General features: G+C 42.2%; 1 protein-coding gene across 2 annotated transcripts; it reads left to right on the top strand.

Moving 5' to 3' along the window:
- The first annotated feature begins 684 nt into the window (after positions 1-684).
- On the top strand, positions 685-27,746 carry ACOD1 (aconitate decarboxylase 1). Of its 2 annotated transcripts, none has more exons than XM_068676518.1 (5): positions 685-783; positions 21,208-21,369; positions 22,488-22,577; positions 24,391-24,596; positions 25,409-27,746. In XM_068676518.1, exons 1-5 carry the CDS (start codon positions 739-741, stop codon positions 26,361-26,363), a joined length of 1,458 nt encoding a protein of 485 aa, XP_068532619.1. In that variant the 5' UTR covers positions 685-738; the 3' UTR covers positions 26,364-27,746. The 2 variants fall into 2 exon arrangements, with proteins under 2 accessions (XP_068532619.1, XP_068532626.1); XM_068676525.1 differs by lacking the exon at positions 685-783 and adding an exon at positions 19,545-19,689.
- The last annotated feature ends 169 nt before the right edge of the window (positions 27,747-27,915 follow it).

The following is a 27,915-nucleotide window of genomic DNA, read 5'->3' on the forward strand; positions in this document are numbered from 1 at the left end:
GTTTTCACTTTGTAATTGTTCATGTGTGTTGTGTATGCATGCCTTCTGCCAAACTGCCATCCTCAAAAAATGTAATGCTTTCTTTGTTGTTTGTGTTTTTAACCATAAGCCACAAATCTAGACTGTGTTAGAACCAATTCCACTAAACAATTCCCTTTCAAATAAAACAAGGGAAAAAAAATCTATTTATCTCAGGGAGGTTAAATCACATAGAAAGAGATTGTGATTATAGGATGGATCTTGGTGAAGGGGAAGCTTATCTGAGAGGCAGAAGATAAGCGTAAAAACTGCAGTCCAAGTGGCAAAAAAGCTTCTGGAATAAGAAAAGATCTCTTTGTAAGTCAAGACTGTCTGTGACTGGCAGTCCAAAAAAGAAAAAAAATGAATAAATTGCCAAGCATAAGTACAGGGGAAAAGGAGAAGGAGAAAACAATGAATATATAGCTAAGAAGAAGCAAAATGTGTACAAAGGGGAAGGGTAGCAATTCTTTCTGGATTTTACGTGCCTTTAGTTGCATATTTTTAATGTCATAGTAGTTACAATTATAGAGTTATGGTAGTTAGATAGCCATGTCTTTAGAATTGTATATAGGTAATACATGTGGTTATTCAGACCTGTTCGATAATGGTGTTAAAGAGTAAAATGTATATATGTGATCTCTCTTCCTGACCTCTCAGTCTCTGTCCTCAGGTCAAGGCCGATGTGGCTGTCGCCTTGACTTCTAACAGAAAGATGTGATGTTTGTGTCACTGCCTTTTGACAACAATCAATTTACTAGTAAGGTACGTTCTGTGTACTTAGTCCAAATATTGTACCTTCTTGCTTTTACTGTGATGGTGCAGTTTTCTTCCATCAGCTAGAGTGAATATATTCCATGCACTGTGGTTGTTTTGGTTTGGTTTGGTTTGGTTTTGTGTGTTTGTTTGTTCGTTTGGGTTTGGTTGTTTTTGTTATTGTTGTTTTGTCAGTGATCAAAAATTGTTTTGATACTGTGCTTTCTCTATGAAGAAAAAATTGGTTTACTAATCTCAGCCAGGTATCATCAGTAAGTTTACCGAGCACTTAAACCTTACAGATCACAGATCACGTCACCTTGAGTTAACAATGGGCTTGTTCCACTCACTTGTTCTGTATCTTATTTTGGGTTTTCTTGTAGGATTTAAACATCTTCTCTTCTATATAACATTCAGACTACCTGGGGCACAAACACTAGGTTCTGTAAGAAGCTTTGCAACTGTGTAGAGATTCTTGGTTCAAGAGGCAAAGCTAATTGGAGGTCTTAGTCACACAATTTCCACTTACTTTAATTGGAGCTGTTAGGCCAAAACTTTCCCATACCTTTGACTAACTCAACCTTTGTTATTATGCAAATCATAAATCCATCTGTATGTCTTCTGGCAAACTGGTGCAGAGGAAGCACAGCTAATTTAATTTGTTAATCCCCACCCCTAAAGCACAAACATCTATCACCTGAGCTGGTTAGGCAGCTGTTAGTTTTGTGCTCTTTCAAGCTGCTGTATTTGAGAAACAGACAATATATCAGTAAATGAAGTCTGGATATGTTTTGTCTGCTAACACTGCATGAATAAACAAATATGTACAAATTTACCCCATATATTTTTCTCTTAACTTAATCTTTCTATGCTTGTAAAGTTTGAATTTCGTAGCAGCCTATTACCCCATCTTACATTTAGATTTCTTGATTTATTTTTTTCTGTCATGTTTTACATAGTCTGAGAGCATCACATGTTTAAGGTTCTAATTTGCATTAAGATTCACAGTAATTTTCTTTAGAAAGGACTGAGTATATCCACAATGCTTTGGCACGGCAAGCCTCCTGGCTCGATGCATCCAGACCAGGATGCGGTCAGAGATGCTTCTGCCAGGACATACCAGGCACCAGGCTGCCCAGGTGGCAATGCTGTTGAGTCACTCTCTCACGGCCAAGAATCGTGTTTCTCTGCTGAAATACTCCTCTTCTTGTTCAAACCACCAGTGCTATAAAATGAACGGTTTGAATTTGCACCAAAAGAGGAAAGGAGCATGCTGTAGGCACTTGTCTCTGTCAGCATTTTTGCTGACACCCCAAAGAGCTTCCAGGCTACAGGCAGGGCTCAGGCTCATGTATGTGAATGATTGATGAGCAAGGACTCTAACAGGGACAGATGAATGGGCTCACAAAGCAGTGTTAATACACCACGGGTGGAGAAGCAGTAGGCAGCTTGACTTGCCAAGCGAGGATGATCCTGATTCAAAGTATCAGAAGACAAAGTATGAACAGGTTGTAATGCCATGCTGTGTGCCAAGTGCTCTGACTAATGGGAAAAATCAGTTTTCTTTAGAATCTAGCACAAAGAAGAGTTGTTCCAAAAGCCAGAAAGCAAATCTTTCCTCGTGAAATTCACATGCAAATGTAAATACAGAAGTTGACATTTTGGCCTCTCTCAGCTCAGTTCCCTGTGGTTTCAGACAGGATTTCACCCAGCATGCAAGACTGCATGCATCGTATGTGTGCCTTTCCATATACATTTATTTATTTCATCTAAGCATTTCTGACAGGAAGATGTGAAAATTCAAATTTCCCAAACACTACAGTGTTTTTTTCTTCAAAACTTCTGCATTGTTGTTAGAGAAAATCACCATCACTTTTATGGTTTCTGGCAACCTCTGCAACTAAGTTGTTAAAGCACAAACTCTAATCAAACTTCTTTAATAAAGTCTCATCTAGAGCTCCAGTTCATCAGACCTACCTCATAAAACCCCAGTGTGGTTTCTTTAGCACTGACTTTGTAGTAATCCTAAAGCTCCCCTTCACTAGTCATATCTTGACCTTGTTAATCTTGATGAACTGTGTCTTTTGCTAGCTCCATCTCCGTGAAGCTTTAGAATAATCAGTAGTCATTATTAGTATGTGCCAAGGATGTACTGTTGTAGCACAAGGAATTCTGTGGTAGTTTCTATTATCACCTTAAAATAATAACTGTGTAGGCACATTTCTGGTAGTGTTTATCAAAGGCAAGGCTTCTAAGACTCAAGCTGATCATTTCAGCCGTAGATGACAGGTGATGTAGAAAACAAATATAAATGCAAGCATACTCATTCCTAAGTCATGTGTTACAATGTTTTTCATCCTGATTTTCCTTTTTGTTATTCTCTTATCACTCTTGCTGGCAATTTTCCATCATACCTTAAGGACAGTATTGTTAATCTAAAGCCTTAATTGGGTAAGATGCTGACTACCTACTGTTTCACTACATTGCTAACAAAACTCCTTCCATTAAACTAGCCAAAGATAACAGCATCAAAGCATGTGACTAAGCTGTAAAACAGAGAGGGCAAGATGGTTTATTTTCTTTTTGAAACTGTGACAGCAAAGTAATTCTGGCTTATTTTATTCCTTGATGTTTTGAGAAGTGTACAGTTACTATTACAGCAAAATTTTTATTATTTTTGTATTCAATTTACTTTTGCAGAAAATGTAATTTTATGGTAAATACCAACTTTTACCACCAAAAATGTGGTTCCTCTGATGAAAGTGAGACCCATGTCCCTGGGAGCAGTAGGTGGCAGTGCTGTCTGCTCTCAGTTTTTAAGGTCCTGCAGTATCATCACTGAAAGGAGCCATTTCGTGAAGCAGGTTTAATAGCTCAGGTTCCTGTAGGCAGAGGCACTTTTGCATAAAGATAGTGCCAACTCATCAGGGTGCTGGGAACTTATCTTCCAAATTCTGAATAGCATCATTCTCTTGTGTGAAATTCCTCCCAGTTAGACATCTGGTGTTTGCTTCAGCATATGTAGTGAGGAGTATAGGTGTGTAGGTATGAAGCAAGGAGCAAAAGTGACTCTTCATAACTTGTATTTTTAACCCAAGATTGATCTAGCTAATGAACTGTGTATCTTTACCGATGCTATTGGCATCCATCTCTGGCTTAGCCCTTATGGTTGATCAATTGTCATTTATTTCTAGAGCTTAAAAAAAATGTTGCCACTTTTGTATAGGTATAAACTTGTACTGTAAATTGTTCCAGAATCACAGGATCACAGAATTATCTAGGTTGGAAGAGACCTCAAGATCATCGAGTCCAACCTCTAACCTAACACTAACCAGTCCTCCACTAAACCATATCGCTAAGTTCAACATCTAAACATTTTTTAAAGACTTCCAGGGATGGTGACTCCAACACTTCCCTGGGCAGCCCATTCCAATGCCTCACAACCCTCTCAGTAAAGAAGTTCTTCCTAATATCCAACCTAAAACACCCCTGGTGCAACTTTAGCCCATACCCCCTTGTCCTGTCACCAGGCACGTGGGAGAATAGACCAACCCCCACCTTGCTACAGCCTCCTTTAATGTACTTATAAAGAGCGATAAGGTCGCCCCTGAGTCTCCTTTTCTCCAGGCTGAACAATCCCAGCTCCCTCAGCCACTCCTCGTAGGACTTGTTCTCCAGGCCCCTCACCAGCTTCGTCGCCCTTCTCTGGACTCTCTTGAGCACCTCGATGTCCTTCTTGTAGCGAGGGGCCCAAAACTGAACACAGTACTCGAGGTGTGGCCTCACCAGAGCAGAGTACAGGGGGACAATCACTTCCCTAGCCCTACTGGCCCTACTGCTTCTTATACAAGCCAGGATGCCGTTGGCCTTCTTGGCCACCTGAGCACACTGCTGGCTCATATTCAGCCGACTGTCCACCATCACTCCCAGGTCCTTCTCTGCCAGGCAGCTTTCCAACCACTCATCTCCCAGCCTGTAGCTCTGCTTGGAGTTGTTGCGCCCCAGATGCAGGACCCGGCACTTGGCCTTGTTAAACTTCATGCAGTTGACCTCAGCCCATCGGTGCAGCCTATCCAGACCCTCCTGCAGAGCTTTCCTACCCTCGAGCAGATCGACACACGCACCTAACTTGGTGTCATCTGCAAACTTACTGAGGGTACACTCGATCCCCTCATCCAGATCATCAATAAAGATATTAAAGAGGACCGGCCCCAGTACCAAGCCCTGGGGAACACCACTAGTGACCAGCCTCCAGCTGGATTTGACTCCATTCACCACAACTCTTCGGGCCCGGCTATCCAGCTAGTTTTTAACCCAACGAAGCGTATGCCAGTCCAAGCCAAGAGCAGCCAGTTTCTTGAGGAGAATGCTGTGGGAAACGGTGTCAAAAGCCTTGCTGAAGTCCAGGTAGACCACATCCACAGCCTTTCCCTCATCCACCAAGTGCGTCACTTTGTCATAGAAGGAGATCAGGTTCGTCAAGCAGGATCTGCCTTTCATCAACCCATGCTGACTGGGCCTGATCTCCTGGTTGCCCTGTAAGTGCCACGTGATGACACTCAAGATAATCTGCTCCATGAGCTTCCCTGGTACTGAGGTCAAACTGACAAGCCTATAGTTTCCCGGGTCTGTGCTCCGGCCCTTCTTGTAGATGGGCATCACGTTTGCTAGCCACCAGTCCACTGGGACCTCCCCCAATAGCCAGGACTGTTGATAAATGATGGTAATCACCTGGCTAATTAGCAATCACCTTTATTTCAGTTCTTTTCCCAGCAGCAAATACAGCAGCAATGTCATGGACAGGAGCAAAGACTGTGAATGCAATAACACTAGTGTCATGAAAATAAAGAAAATCCCTATCCCTTGAAAAGAAACACCAGTCGAACTGAAGACTCTTGGATATTCCACCTAAGATTCATTTTCAAATTTATTCCTGTAAGGGTATGTGATGAAGTAAATTTTTTCAGAAGTTTGAATGAGAAGTGGTATTTTGGTAAATCAGCAGAGGAAGTTGTTCCTTCAATAAGGGCAGGCAGAAGTGGGAGAAGAAAATGAAGAGCTTGTACTGACCTGAGGGTCAGAGTCAAGACAGAGAGGGGAGAGTACTCAGACATGATCCTGCTTCAAACGCATAAAGTAGATGGACCACATCTGGAGCTGCAGACCCCTTTACAGGGCTTTCTGTTGGCATTTTATTCTTACTTGTTCCATGTATCAGTTGTTCCTGCTCTTCCCACTGAATTAACCCTGTGCTAGAAATATGCCTCTTGTCAGTTAGGCAATCACATCCATGTATTGCTGCTGAATCAGGATCATGGCTTTAAAGTATGTGACTCACAACGAAACCTCAGAGAAAAAAAATGGAAGCCCAGCAGGGAGATATGTGGGAGAGTCCCTTATCATGTAGAGGAACAGACTATGTTATGATGTATGTGCAAACTGCAGCATTCTCACGTGCAAACAGAAAGAAGTTGCTAATGTTAAGGGGCAGAATGGGGGCTAAGGGAAAAAATAAATGATGGTACATGTCACAAGAGGTTGTCAGCACAGCCTTATGACTAGTTAGTTCACAGAGGCAGTGAAGTCTTTTGAAGTTTCCTATCCCTCTCTAATCAGTCCCATTAGAACAAGTAGATCTGAGCTTCAAAGGTAGCAGGGCTTGTCAAAGAAGAAAGCTGCCTGCTCCTCAGACCGTGGATGGCAGCTTCATGTCCCAGAGTGGGATTTCCCACATAAGGCTGCACAGCATCGGCATGGTGGGCATGATTACACAGCAAGTTCTGCTCTCAGATTTCTTTGAAGGGCTTACACGTACTCCCTAAGTTATTATTGATCCTGTCCATTTGACAAGACTTTCAAAGACTTGAAAAGATGCTCAGTAGAGCATACTTCTTAGGTTGATCCCTCACCTGTAAAGTCTAGATGAGTCCACAGACTCATTTGAACTGTTTTCTCTAGTTCTTTAGTTATATATATATACAAATGAAAGTAAATGTCATCTTTTCTTATCAAATGCCTGTAAATTGTTGTTATTATATTATTCCTACAAGGCTTTTCCCAGAACTTCCCTACATTAAAGGGATAAGAGACTTTTGTGCAGGAGAGATGTGGTGTTTAATTTTGTCCACCTCACTAGACGACATTATTAATAATGGCATTTATTGACTATGGGGAAACAGAAAGTTAAGTGATTTTCAGTATTTTGCCAAAGCTGACCCATTGTTTCTGCAACCTGTCATTTGTAGAATTTTGTTTTTGAAAAAAAAAAAAAAAAAAGTGAATATTGTATGTTTCTTTGCTTCATTTTTAACTCCAGCTTTATACTTCTGCAATTTAAATATAAACATCTCTTATATTTCAACAACAACAACAAAAAAAAACAGTGCTCAGTATACTTTTCTTCTGACATGTTAATGAAATTGTATATCTCAGTATACAACTTTCCCAATTAGTTAGTTAGCTTCCCAGTTAGTTTCCCAGTTAGTTCCTATTTCCAGTATTTGCAACAGAATTTCCAGCATGGTTGAGCAACGACTTGTGAGTGTTGAAATCCCCTTGCAGTCATAACCATAAGCCTGGGAATCATCTCTAAATATGATTTATTTTCATGGTCTATTTGGAGACCGGCTATGCTAATCCAGGAAGGTTTTCAGAATTCAAAGCAGACTGTAAGTAGTGTGTCTGTATACAGTGTATACACAGATGTTTCTCTGGACTTCACCAAAATTTTAATCAAATGGCACTATTAGAATCTGCCCCTGTACTTGTTAAAAACATTTTTCCAAGTAGTATTAAGTTGAGTTAGATGTGGGTTTAGGCAGGATGGGTGAACTTGGTAAATCACGAATCTCAAGAGGTTGTCTTCCAGCCCAGCTCTGCACATAGGCAAGAAACCTTGGACTAATCCTGGCAGACACCAGTGCAATGCACTGGTAATTATTCCAATGAAAGAACTTCAATGATATTCTTATATAGGCTATTTTAATGTTTGAGTACCTGATACCTTTCCTGTTATAAAGTTTTTTTGTTGTTTTTTTTGTTTGGTTGGTGTTTGTTTTTTTTCACATTTTTCATATCTTTAATAAATATTTGGTAGATTTCTTTTCTGTATTCTCAGTGGATACAGCAATATTGCTCAACATCCTCTTCTTTGTAAAACATACAGATCATGTTTCTGCATCATGCACCCTTATATGTTGCACTTTTTCATTAAAGCTAAATCAGTCAGAAGGTTAGCTGCTGCCAGAATGCTGCCAGAACCACCCCACATTTCTCCACACTCAGCTAGCCCTTGTGTGATTGTGATGGACCAGTTCAGAGAACAAAGTGGAGAACTTTCGGGTCTTTTGCAAAATGAATTTTCTGCTGACTTAGTTCACTGAATTAACCTCCCAGGAGAGGCATCATACAAGTGCAAGTGGTTGGACTGGCTTAGCTGTAATGTGAAACCACGCTACTTCTCTCTTCTAGCCTAAATAAACATCCTCACGCTTCCTTCACAAGCCATTTTTTCAAAGGTTGTTACCATTCTGTATCCTCCCTGTGTATCTTTTTTCATATGGTGCATTTAACATAAATTCTGTGCTCCAACAAATGTTTAAAATTCATGATTCAGTTATCAGTGAACAATTAACCAGGAAGGTTAACAAGATTTGTGGTTGCTCATATGCTCCTCTGCCTGTTTTTCTACACCTAATTTGTGTGTGTCATTACTGTGACATTGCCTACCTGTATAATAACTGCACTCACAAGGTAGATGGATAAACACAAGTATGTCATCCTGTGCCATGCTTTTTCAGTTTAAGGACAGTCATTCTGATCTGCACCCTCCCCTATGCTGTCACTGCTCATGTGGTCATCTCATGTGGCCATGTTCAATTCTAACTTAGGACATTCCAGCAGAACCTCAGTCAAGTATTTCTCTAGGTGGAGAACATTCTTTCCCATAATATCCCTTCAGTTTTGCTGTGTGTATGCACTGAGATATACTGAGAGTAGGTACACAACAGATTCACACTTGGTCTTCCATGTAATCTGAACTCTGGGGTTTAATGGCTTCATGCAAGTTGTTTATTTGTTTGTTTTGGTTTGTAGCAATCTGTAGGAAAAAGATGTTAAGATCTGCTGTATTCTGTCTTTTAGATATTTATAAATACTTTATTTTTCCCAGTATGTGTTCACTCCTGATTCATATTCATTTAGTTCTCTCAACACAATCCAGAGCCTCGAAGAATTTGTTTTTACTTTTCAAGCCATCACCATCTGAAGTGGTATAGTCAACTGAGAAGTTTTTGCAATAATAGTTGCTCTCTCTTATCACTGCAAAAACATAGCACATGTGAAGCCCGAGGGTGCAGAAACAGCAACCTTAAGGCAACAAGGGTCCCAAATATATCTGGTCTGTTAAATCCCACTACTTGTTTTAATAATTTTGAGGTGGGAGTCTGTGCTAGGTTGTCTGCTGTGGATGACACCCACGCAGTAGAGAAGTCTGTGCCCATAATGACTCCTTCCTTGTCTGTTTAGCTGAACTCATATGCCACTGTAGCCTGGGAAACCTGTGAGTTACTCTGTCCTGTGCAACCAGATTCTGTCTGGGCTGAGCCAGCTTGTCTCAGTTCTCCAAGAGAAGCCCAGTGCATCTCAACCCATATCCCCACCACACTCTTGCAGTTTTCCAAGTACCACACCGTCTTTGCAGAGCCACAGTGCCTTGCTGTTGCAATGCTAATGGAGCAGGCTGCAAAGCAGTCTTTTCATCTCTGTGGGATCCTCTTCTGGCAACATAAAGGGGGGGCCAGCTGAAGCCCACAGATCAGCTCCGGTGAACATGAAGAAGAAGTTTACCGCAGGGGGATCAGCTGTTTCAACAAGTCATACTGGGCAAAAACCTTGTGCTGCCCAGATGAGGTCAGTGCTGACAGAGCAGCCAGCTGCAAGTGACACAGTGAAGAAGTTCAGAAATGCCACTTCTGAAGGAAAGAAAGCATCGCTGGGCTTTCCCTTCCTCCCTGTGAAGTCTCTCATGTGGCTTTGAGTACAAAACAGCAGAGGCCTATGGGCAGGCCCTGAATTTTAGGATCAGAGAAGATGTGGGAAAAGGGGACCTTCATGCCTGAGCTCACTGCTGCAGGCTGCCTGGTGACGTGACGACACTGCGGAAGGAACCCCACTTAGCTCTCTACGCTGCTCACCTCTTTGTGTATGAATGTAGTGAATTTTCAAAGCCCATCTTGCCATATCCTTACAGTGACTTCTTGGGGTCTGACCATATCTTTGTCGCAGCCCAGAAGCAGATTCTCCAACTCAGTTTGCTCCTTCAGGTCTGTACCTTTTTTCTCAAACACCCTGAAGCACCAGGCCCTCCATCTGAAGCGCTCACCCTAAGGGAGATTATTTAGGCTGATGACTTGTGGAACAAGGCAGAGAAGGCCTTTCCCAATGCCACCTCCAGTCCTGATTGCTAGCCCTGCCATGATCTCATTCCACAATGATTTACATGCAGTCTGACCACAGATCACCAACATCAGGGTGGCATCCACTTCTAGGGCATAAACTAGAGAGGACTTTTTTTTATAAAGATTTGGGGATTGATATCTTGCACTGGTGTCAGGTGAGAGCTCCTGCTATCTGTCCTGTGGCAGTAGGATTTGAGGGAGGAAGGAAGAAAAGATAACTTCTCCAGGTAAAAAAAGGATATAATACCAGACAGTAAATACCACAGCATGCTGAGGGTAGGCCACAGACCCATCGACATCTTTCACTTTGAGTCAGTGAGCATGCTTATCGTACCACTGACTCCTGTATCTATCTGGAAGCATCAAGTGAAATAAGCATATAGCAAATGTAGCTGGGAAATAATTGCTGGTCTCAATTGCCAGTTCCATTTTCCAAGGTGGCGTTTAAATCAGCTGATAATTCTTGATGGCCTTGCCACTGAAAGGAGAATGAGAGGAATGAAAGGAGAGGTGAGGTGCATGATGCAAAATTGCAAACTTTGGAGCAGCTATCCTAACAGGCACCAGCTAGAAAAGGTTTCTGTGCCTACGTGAAAAGACTGTAAAGAAATGCCTGAGAGTGGTCTGATCCTCAGTTTGGGATTTTTTTTTTTTCTTAGCCACATCTCAAGAGCAGTCATCAACATGGTCAGTTCCCATGCTGGGGGTTCCCATCAAGCCCCCAAGAGAAGTCTCTAGTCAACTTCTTACTGTGTCTGAAAGAGACAGGCAGCATTTCTGACCAGAAATGATGGCACAAACAGAATTAAGTCAGGAGCAGAGGACAAGCAACACAAAGGTCATCTGCCCTTGGTCTGCACACATGGCCAAGCAAGCAGAGGGAGACGGCTCCAGCAGAGCCTGGCTCCAATGGAGGAAGGAGTGTTGCCACCACTGCCAAGCATCTCCTGCTCCAGATGTGCCAGGCAGCTGGGCACAGCCCCAAGATTTTGAACTGTTCCCTACTGACCAGAGGATCAGGAAGAAACAAATGCCACCAGCAAAGAAAGGGGGATAGACAAAAAGCCATATAACCCTGGATCAGGGAGACGCTCAGGGCAGCCAGCCTGGCTCATGTGAGCACATTGCAAGGCCAGCAGCAGCGCAGTGACCACAATCCCCATGTGAACTGCAGTGGAGGGTGTGGACCTAAGTGCTGTGCTGAAATAAGTACTCACTCAGGCTCAGCTGCAAATACTGTCTGGGGAAACTGGATACTCCTCCACCAACAGCTCAGCAGACACTGCCCTGTACCAGCTCCATATAAAACACTAAGAGACCTGGGGTCTCTTTCATCCCCTTATTCCTTTCCATGCCCCACAAAGATTTGCTCTTCCAGCATCCTAAGGGACAGGATATGTTTTATTTATAGTCACATAGCTTTTCTTCCCTCTCCTCCCCCAGACAAGCATCCACTTTCCCTGATTTTTACTGGATATGCTTCCCAGATTTTCAGGGAGCAGAAAAGTACGGGGAAATATGCCTGGGCCTTGTTAGCACAGGGGGAAACAAGGCAGTGCAGGGCTGTGCTGTGCTCAGAAGATGGAGACTCCAGCTGCTTAGGGTAGTAGGGTGAGACACCACGAAGCAGAGGGGGAAAAACAACTTCTCAGCATCAGCCACCTCGTTCCTCCTAACAAGCCCACCTTTCAGCAGCAGCAGCAGCTGCAGCAGACGAACATAGAAGTACAAGGCAGGGATGGGTGGATCAGGTTTAAAAATAAAAAAATACAGCTTTATCTTTTCATTTACAGGCAACTTAGGCAGCAGGATGCCTCCTAAAAGTTGCCACCCAAGGAAGCTGCCTGCTTTTCTTTTACTATAAAAAAAAAAAAAACAGCCTTGCATTGTTCCTGCCCTGTGTGTATCCTTAGTTGAACAGTATGACTCACGTCCCACTGCGCTTGTGCTGATGTCTTAGGGTGGACCACAAAATCCCAGTATTCCTTCATTTGCGACTCAAATAGTTGAACAAAAAATATGCACCTCCTTTCTCTTCTGATTTTTCCCTCACAGTTTGATAAAATACCATAACTGAGCAAGCAAATTAAAAGGCAAAAACTACCCTAAAAGAAATCACAGACTTCCAAACAGACTTCATAACTGCTCAGTTTGATGAAGAATGGAAGCAGCCATGCTGCAGAAATGGGAAACCTAATTGTAAAAAGGCAGAATAAAGATATTTTAGTTGCTTATTTTAAAACTAAATCATGGTGCTGCCATCATGCCATTCAGAACTGCTATCAGAGTCAATAGGATAAGCTGTGGGGGTTGGTGGTGCAACTAACATTGTACATTCACAATGAATATGATGTTCAATTTTTTATTTTTATTTTTTTACTAAAAAATGCAGTGACTCAGAACAGCATATTTTTCTCCTTATGGCTAACTCCATTGCTCCTGCAACTTCCAAGGACGCATGAGGAGGGACATCTTCAAATACTGTGGGGCAGGAAAAAGATAAATAAAATATTTGTTGAGCTCCACTACATCTGACACTAGGTACCTTATTATGTGTACGGTTTTAAACCCTGCTGATGCTGAAAAGTCAACACAGATGATCAAAGGTTACAAAATCACTCCTTTCATTTTGTGAAAGTAGTTATTTTCCTTGATTTTTAATGCTTCCTGCATCTGTCTTAATCTACTATTCTGAAGATGAGTAATGTGGGGGAAAAGCCGTGTCATATAAATTCTAAAAAACAAGATTCTTCAACTGCTGCTTATGTAAAAAGGACCAATTAAAACCAAATCATTAGCTTCTGTTTAAATGTTCCATTAGAAAAGTGTAATAGTATAAATGCTTTATGTATTTACAGCTCTTGTCTTCAAATAAAACCTTTCTTCATTTTTTTGCAGATATTTCTCCATTTTAGAAATGTTGGTGTAATTATGCCCATTTTCTCTTTAGAGATGAATAGACAATCACAGTTAGAAATTCTCCAGTGTGTTTTACAGTCTGAAACACGTAATACTTAATCTCACAACTAATAACCACCATGGCACGTTTTATAATTACACCATAAATCAGAGACTGCCACATTCAATGTGTAATTTTAGGCTGTTTTGCAATATTTCTTAGCATTTTTAAAATCTTTCAGAGGTGGAAAATGCATGCTTTAATTATGTAAAACCATAAATGAGGAAAAAGTCTGGTTACAGGAGTATCCTAAAAGGGACCACAAGATGCTAAAAGACAGCAAGACTCAGGTACCTTGTGGGATACCTCAGTGAGAGCACATTGCCTGAGCAGATGATGCAGTCCAGCAATTGAAACAAAGAAAAAAATATATGCATATATATTTGACAGCCTTGCAGGATGAGCAGTACATAAGCAACAAGGATTCTGTGGCCTTTGCAGCATGGTTCATTGTTTTAATCCTTTCTGAGGGTTTGTATATGGGAGGCACTAAGCAGGAAGGGCGAGAGCACCTGCAGTGAAAGCTGGAGGAACAGCTCTGCCAACACACAAATCATCTCCCAGTACCTGTCTCAAGTGCTTCTGCAGCTGCTGACAGGTAAATGATTGACTCCCATAAAATTCGGTGGATTTTTCACCCAAAGTCCATTTCTGTTTGAAGCAGAGTGTTTTATCATTCATTCCTTTTTACCTGTGTATGCTTTAGGTGTTATTTTAGAGCTTCCCATGCAGGAAAAAAAAAAAAAAAAAAAAAAAAAATGGTGGCTGGGATACTTTCCTAGGGGACTTAAAATCCCTGAGCGGTAATTTAGATGCAGAGATGTTCTTATATCCCATAATTAATGTTGTAGCTTTTTGTATACTGGATCAAGATATCCACACCTTGCCCCTGGACTGCCAGCACAGGGAACGGGTGCGTTGTCACACCTGGGCCTTGCTCTGAAAGAATCAGGAAGGTCTCCTTGCTGGGCACCTTGCTATGTAGGATGCAGCAGTTTAATGCAGTGACTAATACTTTAATTGCACTACAGAGTTCTGCTGGTTATTTAATTAAAACTGCCACATCCCTACATGCATTCACACCAATTTGGCTTCTGCTAATCAAACTGAATTTTTGCTAGTCAAGTAATATCATCCCCCCAAATGACACAAATCCTGCAATGACACCCGGCTGTGTGTTCACCACTTAGTGCAGACATCATCTGATGAAGAGAGCAGTGTGTGATACAGGCTGCCACCATCAGCAGCAAAGGGAAGTTATCTCAGAGTCCATGCACACACTGCAAACCTATGTGATATCCTATACCCAGAGCTGTTATTCAGACCAGAGGCCATGCCGTATGGAAACCCTACGTCCACCTGCTACTAGCTGTGGCCACCCCATTTCCTTAGAGGTGATCGATCTGTCTTGGACAAGATCTGGTGTGGCAACCCCATTCATGTTTGGTACCGCTATCTTACAATTCATGCAAGTAAATCAACATATACAAGCTTCAACGGGTTATGTGAACTTGTCTTTAGAAGTAGCAGCTCTGATTTATGAAGGAGGAAAGAACAGTTTATTGTAGACCTGGTGTATTGACTTGTAGCAACCTTTGCCAGAATAAGGCTTGGCACTTCCAAGATTTGCTGTGCAGAGTTTGAAAAAAAAAAAAAAAAAAAGGAAACGAGAATGTTGTAATTCATCAGAGATTGCAGTTATCCCTGGTTGTGCAAGTATAAGAGAACTGCTATAAACTAGAAATTACCAGAACTATTATATTTTGTGGTGCAATCATTGTCCATTGCTGTGTAGTGTTGCTGCCTTGACAGACTGGCTGGAGCAGTAACTGCTCTTGCAGTGAAGACAGGAAGGAAGGAGGTAGGGCTGGGCAAGAAGAGGCACGGGAGAGCATAATGATAGTGGGGCAGAATTACAGCATCCCAAGATTTATGGCTGTATGGCTGTTAACGGGATCTAGATCAAGCCACCTATTCCTGGTGAGATTCTGCCCCTAACAAAATTCTCACTTCTTTACTGTACTTGAAATATATCTCAGTGGAGAAGAAAGGCCCAGGTCCTGCAATTAGAAGGTGTCTGATGATCATTAAGAATAGCAGAGGCTCAGTAAGCAAAGCACATTCCTACCGGTCTCCCAATTTCATGTGTTAGTGCAGCCCAGGAACAAGGTCACATCTTAAAAATTGGCTTAAAAGACAGGAAGCTTGGCCTGTGTATTTTGTCATATTTTTTTAAAATTTCTTTAGGACAAAAGGAGCATAATACTGAGGGCAGATACAGTTTTCAGTTGCAAACATAGAGCTTGCAGGTGCGGGCACAGTTTAGCCTAAAATAACTAGAGGCAAAAGGAAGAAAAAGCAGCTTAAAAATGTGATGTCAGCAGGAGAAAATGGGCCCTGTGGGGCACTGGTTTTCTAAAGCCCTGTTCTGTAATCAACACAGCTCATTACTGTAGCCACGCACAATGTTACAAATGGCATTTTGATGAATGCATTTTGTCTTTCCATCACGCTTGCTAGTTAACAATTTTTTCTGCCCAAATTGCTGAACCATGCACATTGTGTCAAAGAAGAGGCAAGCAGCAGATTCCCTTTGTCAGGAGTGGACAGCCTGTGCCAAACCCTCAGTCAGTCATTTTCGACCTTCTTCTATTTAGACCCCTGGAAATTCTCCCGCGGAGGTACAGGACTTTGTATAGATGCCTTCTCCCCCTGCAGTGATAACCATACTGCTTTCCGTTCCCTCTCAGGCTACAGTGTACTCCTGACTGGAAGGTCTGTAGACCCAATTTTGTAAATCAGTCTCCCAAGTAATTTAATTTTGTGCATTTACAGCTTCACTTCCTTTTTTTTAACCAAAAAAAAAAAAAAAAGAGAAAAGTCACTTTCTCATAATAGCTCAGTTCGGTCCCTAAAAATACTGATGTTATTATTGCAAAGTATTGGACAATCCATACAGGAACCAAAGTCAGAGAAGGAAGTGACCGTGTGTCTGAAATTAGCCAGTGAATGGGGTGTGACAACAAATCACATTACAAAGCATATCACATGTTCTGGCTCCCATTTGAATTCACTTTCTTGACATGGGCATAAAGATAGCTGGGCCTCTGCACTTCTTTCCTGTAATTGGTGTTTCTAAATGTCAAGTGGTAATAAAATATTGTAAGCTGGCAGCTACGGCACACACCTTGTTTTGAGGCCAAATGGATTGCTGATGGAGGATGCAGTCCTACTGCACTGTGCCTTTTAGAGATGGAAAGAGTAACGAGCCTTTTTTGTTCCATTCTGACTGTGGGCTTTAGTCATTAGAGTAATAAATTAGAGAAATCAGGAGTTACGATGCTACATAGTTTTTTCATATCTTTCATCTGTTCAGCTGTATTCACAGTTCCCTCCACTGGAAATGGCAGAGGAAAGGCAAAGGGCCCCAATTGCTAACGTCAGAAAACTTCCCAGATATAATTAGTAACAAAGAGGGGTCAAGGAGATGCTCAGATTTCACTTCTGTCTCACTCTTTCCCAAAGAAGGGGGTGAAAATGAGAAATGGAATGGGCTTATAAATGATATCCCAAGGGTGAAGGAAAAAGAGGACTGAAAGAGGACTGAGGGTTTGAATATGTTTTGTTTAATATGTTATTTTATGGTGGTCAAGTGCTGTAGTAGGGTGCCCAGAGAGGTTGTGGAGACTCCATCCTCTTGGTGATACTCAAAACCCAACTGGACACAGCTTGGGGCAACATGTTCTGGGTAGCCATGCTGGGGAGAGACGTTGGATTAGATGGTCTCCAAAGATCCCTTCCAACCTCAATGACTGTGAGTTTGTGGTTTTATGATTTAGATATTTTCTTCCTTTTTTTTTTTTTTTTCCTGGAGGGAAGAGTGAGCTGGAAGAACACAAATAGAAAGGTAACAAATCCATTTGTCAGTCTAATAGTATTAACTTCTATTAACCTATCTAACTGTTGCCAACCTTGTCAATATGAGTGATCCCATTAGCTGGGCTGGATTTTTATGCTTTGATATCAAGTCAAAGATAAATTTTCTGTACATCCAGGCTACCTCCAAGGTTTCCCTTTGTGTGGAAATGGAAAGGCAAGAAATAAACACTGATGTACCTGCAGGTTCTGTTTCCCCATGGTGCCAGGATTTGACCAAAGTGCACATCTCATCCAGGAGCTATGAAAAGCAGTTGGGATGTTTTATGTAGATGTAGGTTATGCATGCATGAGTGAAGAAGCTACAGAAATGCATGTGGGAAGAGGGTTAGTAGCTGTGCTGAACAGCTGCTCATGTTTAAGAGAAAGACAGGACCAAGGTTTTAAATGGAACCTGCACGTAATGCACAGTACAGAAGCATGCATGTGTTTGTAGGGCTCTGTTTTTGGAGTCCTGGGCTCTGGGCTCTTTGGCTAGATCCATGAACAAACACACTGCCACTTCTGTCATTTAAGGCACTTGGATACCCACTGCAATTTTCAGCCTCAAGTTATGCACTCAGAGATGACATCTTGTACTGGGTTTGAGGTGGGGAGGGGACATCGCCAAGGCAGCTGACCTAAACCAGTCAAAGGGATATTCCATACCATATGGTGTCACACGCAACAATTAAAGGTGGAAAAAGGAAGAGGGAGGGGTGGTCTCTTGTTGTGAAAACGTTGGTCCTCCTCCTGAACACCGGCTGCGTGCGTTGAGGCCCTGCTTCAAGGACGTGGTCAAGCATCACTCATTTGTGGGAAGTAGGGAGTCATTTCTTTCCTCTGTGCCTCCACATGGCCTTTGCTTTGTTATTGTTGTTTGTTGTTTTGTTTTGTTTTGTTTTCCCTTTCCCCCTTTTCCTTTCCCCTTTATTTAATTCATTTAAATAATAATAATTTTCTCTTAATAATTATTTTTCATTTAATTAAATTACCCTTATCTCAAACCATGAATTGTTTTTTCCCTTTCTTCTTCCCCTCATCTTCAGAACAGGGGGAGTGAGAGAGCAGTTGTGGTGGAGTTTAGCTGCCTAGCAAGGCAAAACCACCACAAATCCATAATCAGGCACTGGTAAAATAGGCAGACATCTGGGTTGGAGCTGTCTGAGGAACAACTGATGCCCTCCTGTCTCTTTTTATGTGCCCATGCCCTTCCCAGATCTCACACAATACAGCTAGCCCTAATCCGCTCTCCCTCTGCTTGTGCTGTTAGATTTAATTTTGCATTTCTGAGGCAATGAATCAGTTTTTCCTGACAGCTGAGAATCCCTGACAGCTCTGGAGGGAGGCTGCATGCAGAAAGGGGTCTGCTGAGCATCTCAGGTGGCTCAGAGAGAACTGCATGTCCAGGGACAGGAGAAGGGAGAAGATTCAATCTGGGACAGGACTATCCCTTTCTGTAGTAGTTAGATCCACTCAAATCAATGTTAAACTTCACCTGTAGATCCATGCTGTTCTCTATCTGGAAGCACTCAGGGGCTGGAGAATGCTTTACAAAATTATTTAAGGCTGGACTTAAGGGGCTGAGGCTCCTCTAAGTAGGTTTTAGGCAGTGAACACCTAAGTGCAAGACTGCGACTGAAAAGATATGCTACTTTGCTCCCTAATTCAGAACATGCCCAAACTTCAGACATATTAATTTTTAATTCTGATTTATTTAGATTTATTTCTGATCTATTCATGCTGTTCTGTGATCTGCTACATTCCTGATAGGATGGATGGGCATGGATTTCTCTACCTTGTAGTAGTTTGAGACTCCCACAACAATGAAAACCCTAAACTGGTGATGGGAGAAGTGCCTCCTTCCTCAGAGAAGTCATCCTTGCATGAGATGCAGAAAGCTTGATAGTAGGAAGGAATCTGATTTATTTGCTCTCATATAGTGATTCATGGTTTTAAAGCACTATCAAATGCCAAGAGACACTAACCCAACATATGGTCTGAAATTCTGATGGTACACAATACCCATGTCTGAACTGCATGCATTACACAGGACACAGATATAGTGAGGGGAAATAAAATATACATAATAAGGCATTTAAGTTAAAACAGCCTTTGCCACCCTGTATTCTGCTGCTGGGTTGATTTCTCTCCTGGTCAGCAAAGTACCATGGTTCCCCAACATCAGCCTGACACACCTGGTGACTTCTTCTCTCCATGCTCCCAAATGTATGGTATTCAAATCAATTTACTAGTTTCTATGTGCTAACAAAATATCAGATATATTAGTTCACTCATGACATGTGAATGTGACTGGCAAAGTCCTATCCATATCCACATGTTCCATCAGTTTAGAGTACAGTTAGTCAGAGGAAAGTTGAAAGTGAAGAAAAAGGAACATTTCCAGGCAGAGGAGGAAATGGGCAGGGCAAGATGAACACCAGAACAGGCTTAATATGCCCTCCCCCACCCCAAACACACGTATATAAGTAGTGAAAGAGTGATTTCTCCAGCTCCTGAGCTATCACTCATTTGCTGCTTCTCTCTGGGACCTCACACCATCCCTCCAAGATGTTGGCAAAGGTACTGTCTTGTTTCTTTGCACTGTAAGGTGAACATTTCTGTGTAAGCATTTGTTGTACTCTCACTGTTGATGTTCAGCGTGCATCACGCTGTGGGATATGTGATACACCCGCTTTCAATGCCCTGTTACTCAAGATACTCTTGATGCTTTAGCACAGAGCTCAGTGAGAATTTATCTGAAATAATGCAAATAATCCCTGGAGGTGTTCAAGGCCAGGCTGGATGGAGCTTTGAGCAACCTGGTCTGGGGACTCCTTGTCCCTGCCCATGGCAGGGGTGTTGGAAGTAGATGACCTTTGAGGTCCCTTGCAACCCAAACCATTCTGTGATTCCGTGATTCTGTGATTGATTCTGTATAGTTCTGGTCACCATTGCCAGGAGAGAGAAATCCAGTTAGAAGAGTGCAAAGAAAAGCCACTAGCATAGTAGGGGTGAGCCTGTACTAAAAAGGAGAGAGCAGCACAGTTCAGTTTATTTAACTTAGCCAAACGAAGGCCAAGAGGAAATACTATCACTGTGTGTGGATATGTGCAAGGGAGTAGAGGAAGGGGAAGGAAGAGAGTAAGTGGGAAGAGATGATTACCAAAGGAACCTTCTAATTGACATATTAACAGCAGCTAATAGCTCCAGTCAAGAAGAAGCAGACTGAGTTTGCATAATGGGTCAGTGCTCAACGGGAAAATTAAAAAAAAAAAAAAAAGAAAAAAGCAATATAATTCACAGATCAGCAGGAGCCAGGAACAAGGAGTCACTGCTTTTCATAGAGGTGAGACCTTGCCTTGGAGAAAAGCTGGAACTGCAGCTGAGCTGGAGTTCAGTGGGAGCTGGGAGCCTGGAGCAGTGGGTGCAAGGTAACGCTGCCAGGTCCCCTCTCCTGCTGAGCTCCAAGTTCACCAAGGCTTGTGATAATAATCCTGCTTCTCGGGGAGATTAAATCCTGCCTCCTGGAGTGCTAGTGGCTGTGTGGGCCTGAACTGCCACATTCCCACTGACTTCAGTGCAATGAAAAGGTGCTGTGGAAAGCCAGGCGCTTTGTGCTTGTGTTTCTTTATATGCATATGCTGTGTGTGTATATATAATAAATATGTTTTTATTTTTTTATATTTTTTTTAATATTTTTTATATTTCTGTGTGTGTATATATAATAAATAGATAAACATTTATATAAATAAGTATATATATATATATATATATGTCTTGCAAAGTCACATCACCTGCAGTACTTAGCCTCGAGGACTTCAGAAGGAAGCAGCAGAAATAGAGAACAGATAAGGACACAAAAGAAAGTAAAACCAAAACATAAATAACCACATGGCATTTCTGGGAATAAAAAGGGGAAGAAATCAAGCCTTTGTTTTGCTGATGCAATCCGTGCCAACATGCTAAGCAGTAACCCCAGACAGAAAGAAAAAGAAAAAAAAAAAAAAAAGAAGAAGAAATAAAAAGTTGTGTTTTTTGTTTTGTTTTGTTTTGTTTTAATAAAGGAAACATCTAATGTATTTATTTTTTCCCTCTCAGACAGTTACAGGAAACTTTGCCAATGTGATTCATGGTTTGAATGCAAACCACCTGACAGATCAAGTCATTCAGAGAAGCAAGCGAATGATTCTGGATACTCTGGGAGTGGGGCTTCTGGGGACCAGCACTGAGGTCTACCACAAAGTGAAACAGTACAGCAAAGTAAGTTTGGCATTCATGGTATACACTAAGGATTGCCTACAGGAAAAGCAAAGGGTAATATAGTCTATAAGGGGAAACTTTGTCATTGCAAAATTATTTGGGTGATGGAAAGAGGAAGGCAATGTTCTTCCCACTGGAGATGGGGAAATTTCATTGCTTGAGTTATGTTAACTCTGGATGAGCAAAGGTCTGTGTAACAGACTATGCTGAGACCCCCCCCACACACACACACTGCAAGCAGAAGATAGTTTATTAAGAATCCCTTCTTTTCTTTCACCTATGAGATCTTATTAAAAGCACCAGCAAAGCAAACATTACGTGGTGCAGGACTTTCCAACATAAGGGATAGTTAAATGGATGAAAAGTTAGTATTGGGTTGTTTTCAGTCCACAAAATAGAACAGTCATCTGAGGTACGCTGGCCGTGTTTCTCCTCCAGTCTGGCACTGCTTGTGCTTAAGAAACACTTGACCCCAAGGAGAACCCTTCCCAACACAGGATTGCATCAGTAAGGATGGGATTTAGCTCAATGTTTTACTGCTAATGCCTGGCTAGTTGGGCTCAGGCTACAGAACACTGTGTGACAATAAGGCTCCTTGCACAGGTAGCCTCCTTCCCAAACTGTGGTGGTTATTCCTTTTTATTTAATTTCATAAAGATCCTTTGTTGCCAAAAAGATCTGCACAGCAAAAGGAGAGGAACAGAGCACAGGGGTACCAGCATCAGGAGGCCACATATCATTTACCAGGGTCTACTAAAACATTGAAAGACATAACTTTTACCTGGAGATCTTCCCCAACAAGATGACTGCCCTGAGGGAATTGCTCATGAGCAGTGAGAAGGGACACGGATGGCCAGAGGTTTTGTGGAGGTACTGAACGGCCAGGTCCGTGCTGTTGGCCTGCCCCCTGTGATCTGTTTGGGTGGAAGGGGCCCTTGACAGAGGTCATCAGGAAAATGAGTTTCTTTTCATAGTTTCCGATAGGGAGGTATTTCTCCCATGAAAGGGAACAGTTTGGTCTCAAGAGGGTAGGATCTGATCTCAGTTACATCAGAGATACTGCACACGTTTATCCTTGGTTTCAGGACTTTGAATTAATTGATGTCAATTTGTTCCAGATCTACAGCTCAGATATATCCAGTACCATCTGGGGCCACTTGGATTTCCGACTGCCTCCTCTGTATGCAGCTTTTGTGAATGGAGTGGCTGTAAGAGATGCTCTTTTATTTGCTCTTAAATCACACTAATTGATTCCATTCTCGCTCCAGAGAACAGCGTGCTCCTAAAATCTTAGTTTACTTTAATCTTGTGCCTGAAGCCTACTACAAAACTTCACTAGTGTCTTTCCTTAATGCGCTTCAACTTTCTTCCAATGAGACCAGGCTCAAGGTGTAATATATATCTGCATCCCTTGCCTTTAATTTGGGATTCAGGGCTGTTTTCAAAGGTCAGAACTCTACAGCTTGTTACTGCCTGGCTACAGCAACTGCATAACAAAGAGGTGCTCCAGCTCTCACTGGTATCAGCAGATTTCACTCCAGCTTGCAAAGTATAGTAACAGAAAAACATAGATACAGACATATTTATGTACACATACACACATACAATATATCTCAGAACAATTTAATCTTCAGTCATGCAGTTTGCAAAAGCCAGTTATGGATTTCGGACACATACTTTGCCAGTAACGCATGATTGGCTTCCCAGAAGTTTGTCTAAATTCAAATTTAGGCGGAAACCAGGTTAAATCAACAGATGCACCAAGAGGTGGGAGTGGACAAATTTGGCTATTATGCAAAACTAGAGAAGGTGACCATCCATGGAATTGATATATTAAGCCTGTCTAAATTCATGTGCCAACAAGACAAGAAGTCTTATCTGACACCTCATTTCCAGTGTAGAAAAAGTGGAAATGAGATACTGTAGCTCTTAGTGAAGACACCAGGAACACAGCTTACAGGGCATCAGACAGTTTTCATTATCCCACATGCAGGGCATCCTCACAACTGGCATCAGGACTCTTAGGGCAGGAACTTGATTTCCCTCTGTCTGTCAAGCAAGGCACTCCTTGCAGCCTGGCCTGGAGTTTGGCAGAGGTGCAGATGCCCAGCATTGCCAGGCAAGAGCTGAGCACTTGGGAGCACTGATGCCTTGCCAGTTGGTAAATCTCTGAAGGAAGACATGGGCAAATGGGTGCAAGGGTTCAGATTTTGAGGCATTACTGTATTAAAAGTGCTGTTGCTGATGCTCTCGCGTACTTAGGACTTACAGAAATACCTGAAAGCTGGGCTCTGGGTGTGGGAGAGAAAAGACATCTGTGGATACTCTTAAGCTAAACAGCTTGTCCCAGTTTTAAGACTGTAGACTTCTCCTGAGCCCAGGAACTGCAGGCAAGCTGGATCCTCATGCAACATGAGAATGTGCTCAAAATTCAGGCTAAAGTCTGATGTCCATTTGCAGGCTTGTGCTGGTTGCAGCAGAGAAGTTGATATAATTTTGTTAGTGGTGTGGACTTGGGCTGCTATAGCTGTAGTGGGGTAAGCCCTAATGCCAGCATCAGCGGCAGCACAGGGGAAGTGGATCGCTATGTTAACATTTTGTTCTGGGGGAAGTGAAAATGCACCATTCATATAGCGGACCTAAAATTGCTGCCATAATTATACCATAATTATATCATCTAATTAAAGCCACAAAAACCTATTGTAGAAAAGAAGAATCATTGTCAAACTGTTTTTAGACTGGTGCAACCTGAGGTAGAATTATGAATTAACCTGAGTTAGAATTATTATATATATATTTATTCTAAAGCATGATAAATGCTTTATATTGCATTTCCACTTCTCATAGAGCCATGTTGAGAGTAAAGGACTTAGAAGAAAGACCTTTTCAGTTTTGCTTTCTAAGGAAAAACTAGTTTTTTAGTCACATTTACACCAGCTACACTATTTTCATTCAATTTAGCCAGTCTTGTCAAGTCCGCGTTTATTGCTGATGACAAATCGAAGCTTCTCTCTCTGTTAGGTGCACTCAATGGATTTTGATGACACGTGGCATCCAGCCACACACCCTTCTGGGGCTGTGCTCCCTGCTGTGATTGCGCTCTCTGAGGCCTTTCCTCAGAAGAAAAAAATCTCAGGTCTTGACCTGCTCTTAGCTTTCAACGTGGGAATTGAGGTGCAAGGCAGGTTGCTACGCTTTTCCAACGAAGCCAGGAATATTCCAAAAAGGTATATAAAAATACTTCAGGTAAAAAGTTAAATGGAAGTGTTAATACACTTACATAGATAGCACTTAATATACAAATAGCATAGTTAATCGTATTTTCTGTTGTTGGTCCAGCAATTTTGGAAAGCTTCAAGCGAATCTTAAACATGAATATACTTGCATGACTCCTTACCATAATTGATTTCTTTTCAAGAACACTGATGAGCTTACAAGAAGGCTCTGCTGATCTCTCTATTAATTAAAATCAGCAGCAAAGTGGCAACATTTACCAGCACAGGTCAAAAGATCTCAAGAACATATATGACCTTCTCTCTGGCTCACTTGCTCTCAGCAGCCTGGAGTCACCTGTGCTGGGCTCAGAGCAGAGCCCAAGAAGACAGGGTGGGAGAAATGCCCTGGAAGTATGGGATGGACTAGATGTGTCCTTGGTAGCTCCTGTGTTTTCCTTCTACCAGTTTTGCAAACCTGGTTCAGAATAATAAAACTCGCATCCTCCAGTACATATAATTTATAGCTGAGGAAAAACTGTGACTCTTTTGCCATTTTCCTGTTCAGTTTACCTTGACTTATGAGCACTTCTAACTTTCCAATTGCTTTCTGGGGAGGCCCTATTACAAGTTTTATTATTCCAGTTTAACTTTTTCCTGGGGAAAACAGCAGTTTCTTCCATTAGGACCACACCTGAATTATGAATGTATGTTTCTTTATAGTACTGTCCACCTTGCAACGTAGTAAAGGGAAATTGAAGCTTGTATATATAGTGAATTTGGGTGACTTTCTGAAATGGGGTAACAAAGAGATTTTGTTTTCTCAGGTTTCACCCACCGACTGTGGTTGGTACGATGGGGAGTGCAGCAGCTTGTGCAAAACTGCTGGCTCTTGACCAGGCGAAATGCAAAAACGCCTTGGCTATTGCTGCCTCCTATGCAGGTGCCCCCCTGGCGAATGCAGCAACCCAAACGAAGCCCCTCCACATTGGCAATGCTGCCAAGCACGGACTGGAAGCAGCTTGCTTAGCCTCTCAGGACCTTCAAGGAAACAAACAGATCTTGGACATGGAGTCAGGGATGGGCGCCTTTTACACAGATTACAGCCCACAGTCTCTGCCAACCTTGCAGTCCTACGCCTGGCTGTTGGACCAGCAAGACGTGGCCATCAAGCGCTTCCCTGCTCATCTTGGAACGCACTGGGTGGCTGATGCAGCATCTTCTGCTAGGAGGAAGCTCGTGGAGAGCAGTGACCACGTGCTTCCCCTTGATAAAATTGAGAAAGTCATTGTCAAAGTCCCAGAAGTCAAGTACGTGAACAGGCCCAACCCGAACTCGGAACACGAAGCCCGACACTCCTTCCAGTTCGTGGCCTGCTCTGCTCTGCTGGACGGCAGCATGTCGGTCCAGTCTTTTGCCAGTGAGAACATCCACCGGCCAGCCTTGCGGGAGCTTCTCTGCAAAACTCAGCTAGAGCACCCCACCGATAACAAACCTAGCTTTGAGAGTCTTTACTGCAAAGTGACTGTCGTGCTTCGGGACGGCAACACGATTAGCGACCGCTGCGACACCTTCTACGGACACTGGAGGAAACCTCTGGAAAAGGAGGACCTGGAGAAAAAATTCCAGTCCAATGCTTCTGAAGTCCTCCCTCCAGAAGCCACAGAAGGCATTATAGAGACTGTGTACAACCTGGAAAAAGTAAAGGACTGCTCCATATTAAGTATGTTTTTATCAGGACAGTCAGCTAGAGCACTTTCAGAGAAACTGCGCTTACTTTGAACTCACAGCTAGATGCTATTCGCCAAGCAAACAAAATTCAGGAAGAGCCCTTAGTGACTCAAGCACTTTTAAATTGGACTTACTAACACAAGAGCCATTGTCAGTCCAATATTCCAGTTTTTGACTAAGTAAGTAATTTAGAAATAACATGCACGGTTCAGTCAGAGAGGCTGAAGATCTGCTGGCACAGTCTCCTTCAATTATCTTTCTATCTCCAGAGGCAGAGCACTGCCTGCGTGCTGCATAAAAGTTTCCCTAGCCTTCTGCCAAAAGAAGCCTGCATGTTCTGCTTCTGCTAAATCACTTCGTAAAGGAAATCCAAATTCTGGAGGAGTATGGGAATGCTGTCTGTGAGAACCACCACTGTGAGAAGGACAGACAATAAGTCTCTGTGTATTTCTGTACATTTAGTTATAGCATATCCCTGAAGAGGCCACCTGCTACATCAGAGCTTTGATGTTTGCAGTAAAATAAACACACAAAACAGAGTAGTAGCTCTTGATAGCAAAGCCTGATGTACTGCAGAGTATCAAGACCAGAACGTTCTTCATCATGCTGCTGCACAGCAAGAGGGACAACTCTACGCTCCTACTCCACTCCTAGAAGCGTTATTTGCAGCCCCATCTTATGGCTGCTTAATAGTACAGGTTTATTCCTGCTGTACTCCCACTTCAATTAAACGGTGCTGGCTCAACAGGATATTCACCCCCCACTTCACCCAATAGCAGCCACTGAGGCAAGCACAAACTTTTAACAACTGTGCATTTAGGCTGTGGGAGGTTTATTCTTAGTAGGCAAGAAACAGTTTACGGTGAGAGAGGTTGAGGTAATCCTACATTTTCCAACTGCACAGATCCAAGTGCAATCCTGGTAAGAGATATACTACGCTCTTGTGAAGAACTGCAAGTTTTTAATAAGAAAACTGCTTCTGCCATATTTCAAGTTTATGCTCAAGCCGTTTGCTTCAGAAGATTATCTGTTGTCTTTTTACTTTGATAACCATTCCCACTCAGTACCAATTAGTGATGCCATGTTTAGGAAATTACTGCAGACACTGCAAATCACAGGCTATGAGACACGTAGGTATCAAGACACTTCTTATGCTGCAAGCACCAAGTGACCGCAGTGACAATCTACTCACCTTGGTAACTAATTCTGGGAATCTCCAGTTCCCTTGAAACTCACCACTTCTACTTTGACAGGGCCTTGAAAGATTGTGCTTATAAGAGAGACTAACTTTTGCCCACGTTTGTAAGATCAAAGCAGGTGTTGTTAAGATGTATGAAGTGTACCTACTTTAGGGCATTGAAGTATGTAAAAAAAAGAAATAAAAACACAAAATGGAGCTACTTCATTTTAGTAAAAAAATATTTTCATTTATTACACCAATAGTTGTGTATTTTCCACATGCAAGGTATTAATTCGTACTTAAGTACAAAGAACTTAAGTGCTTCATACTCTGACTCTTGTTTTATAAAGTTAATTTATCTAGGGAGTTCTAAAAATTTCTCAGAAATCCAGTAGTTCTGCTTGTTTCAAGACTTGCAGAGAA

The sequence above is a fragment of the Anas acuta genome, chromosome 1 (assembly GCF_963932015.1).
Source record: "Anas acuta chromosome 1, bAnaAcu1.1, whole genome shotgun sequence".
Lineage (NCBI taxonomy): Eukaryota > Metazoa > Chordata > Aves > Anseriformes > Anatidae > Anas > Anas acuta.

Coding starts and splice junctions, on each gene's coding strand:
- ACOD1 (XM_068676518.1), top strand. CDS start 739: ATGTTTGTGTCACTGCCTTTTGACAACAATCAATTTACTAGTAAG. Junction 22,578..24,390: donor CTTTTGTGAATGGAGTGGCT/GTAAGAGATGCT, acceptor TCTCTCTGTTAG/GTGCACTCAATGGATTTTGA. Junction 24,597..25,408: donor GCCAGGAATATTCCAAAAAG/GTATATAAAAAT, acceptor TTGTTTTCTCAG/GTTTCACCCACCGACTGTGG.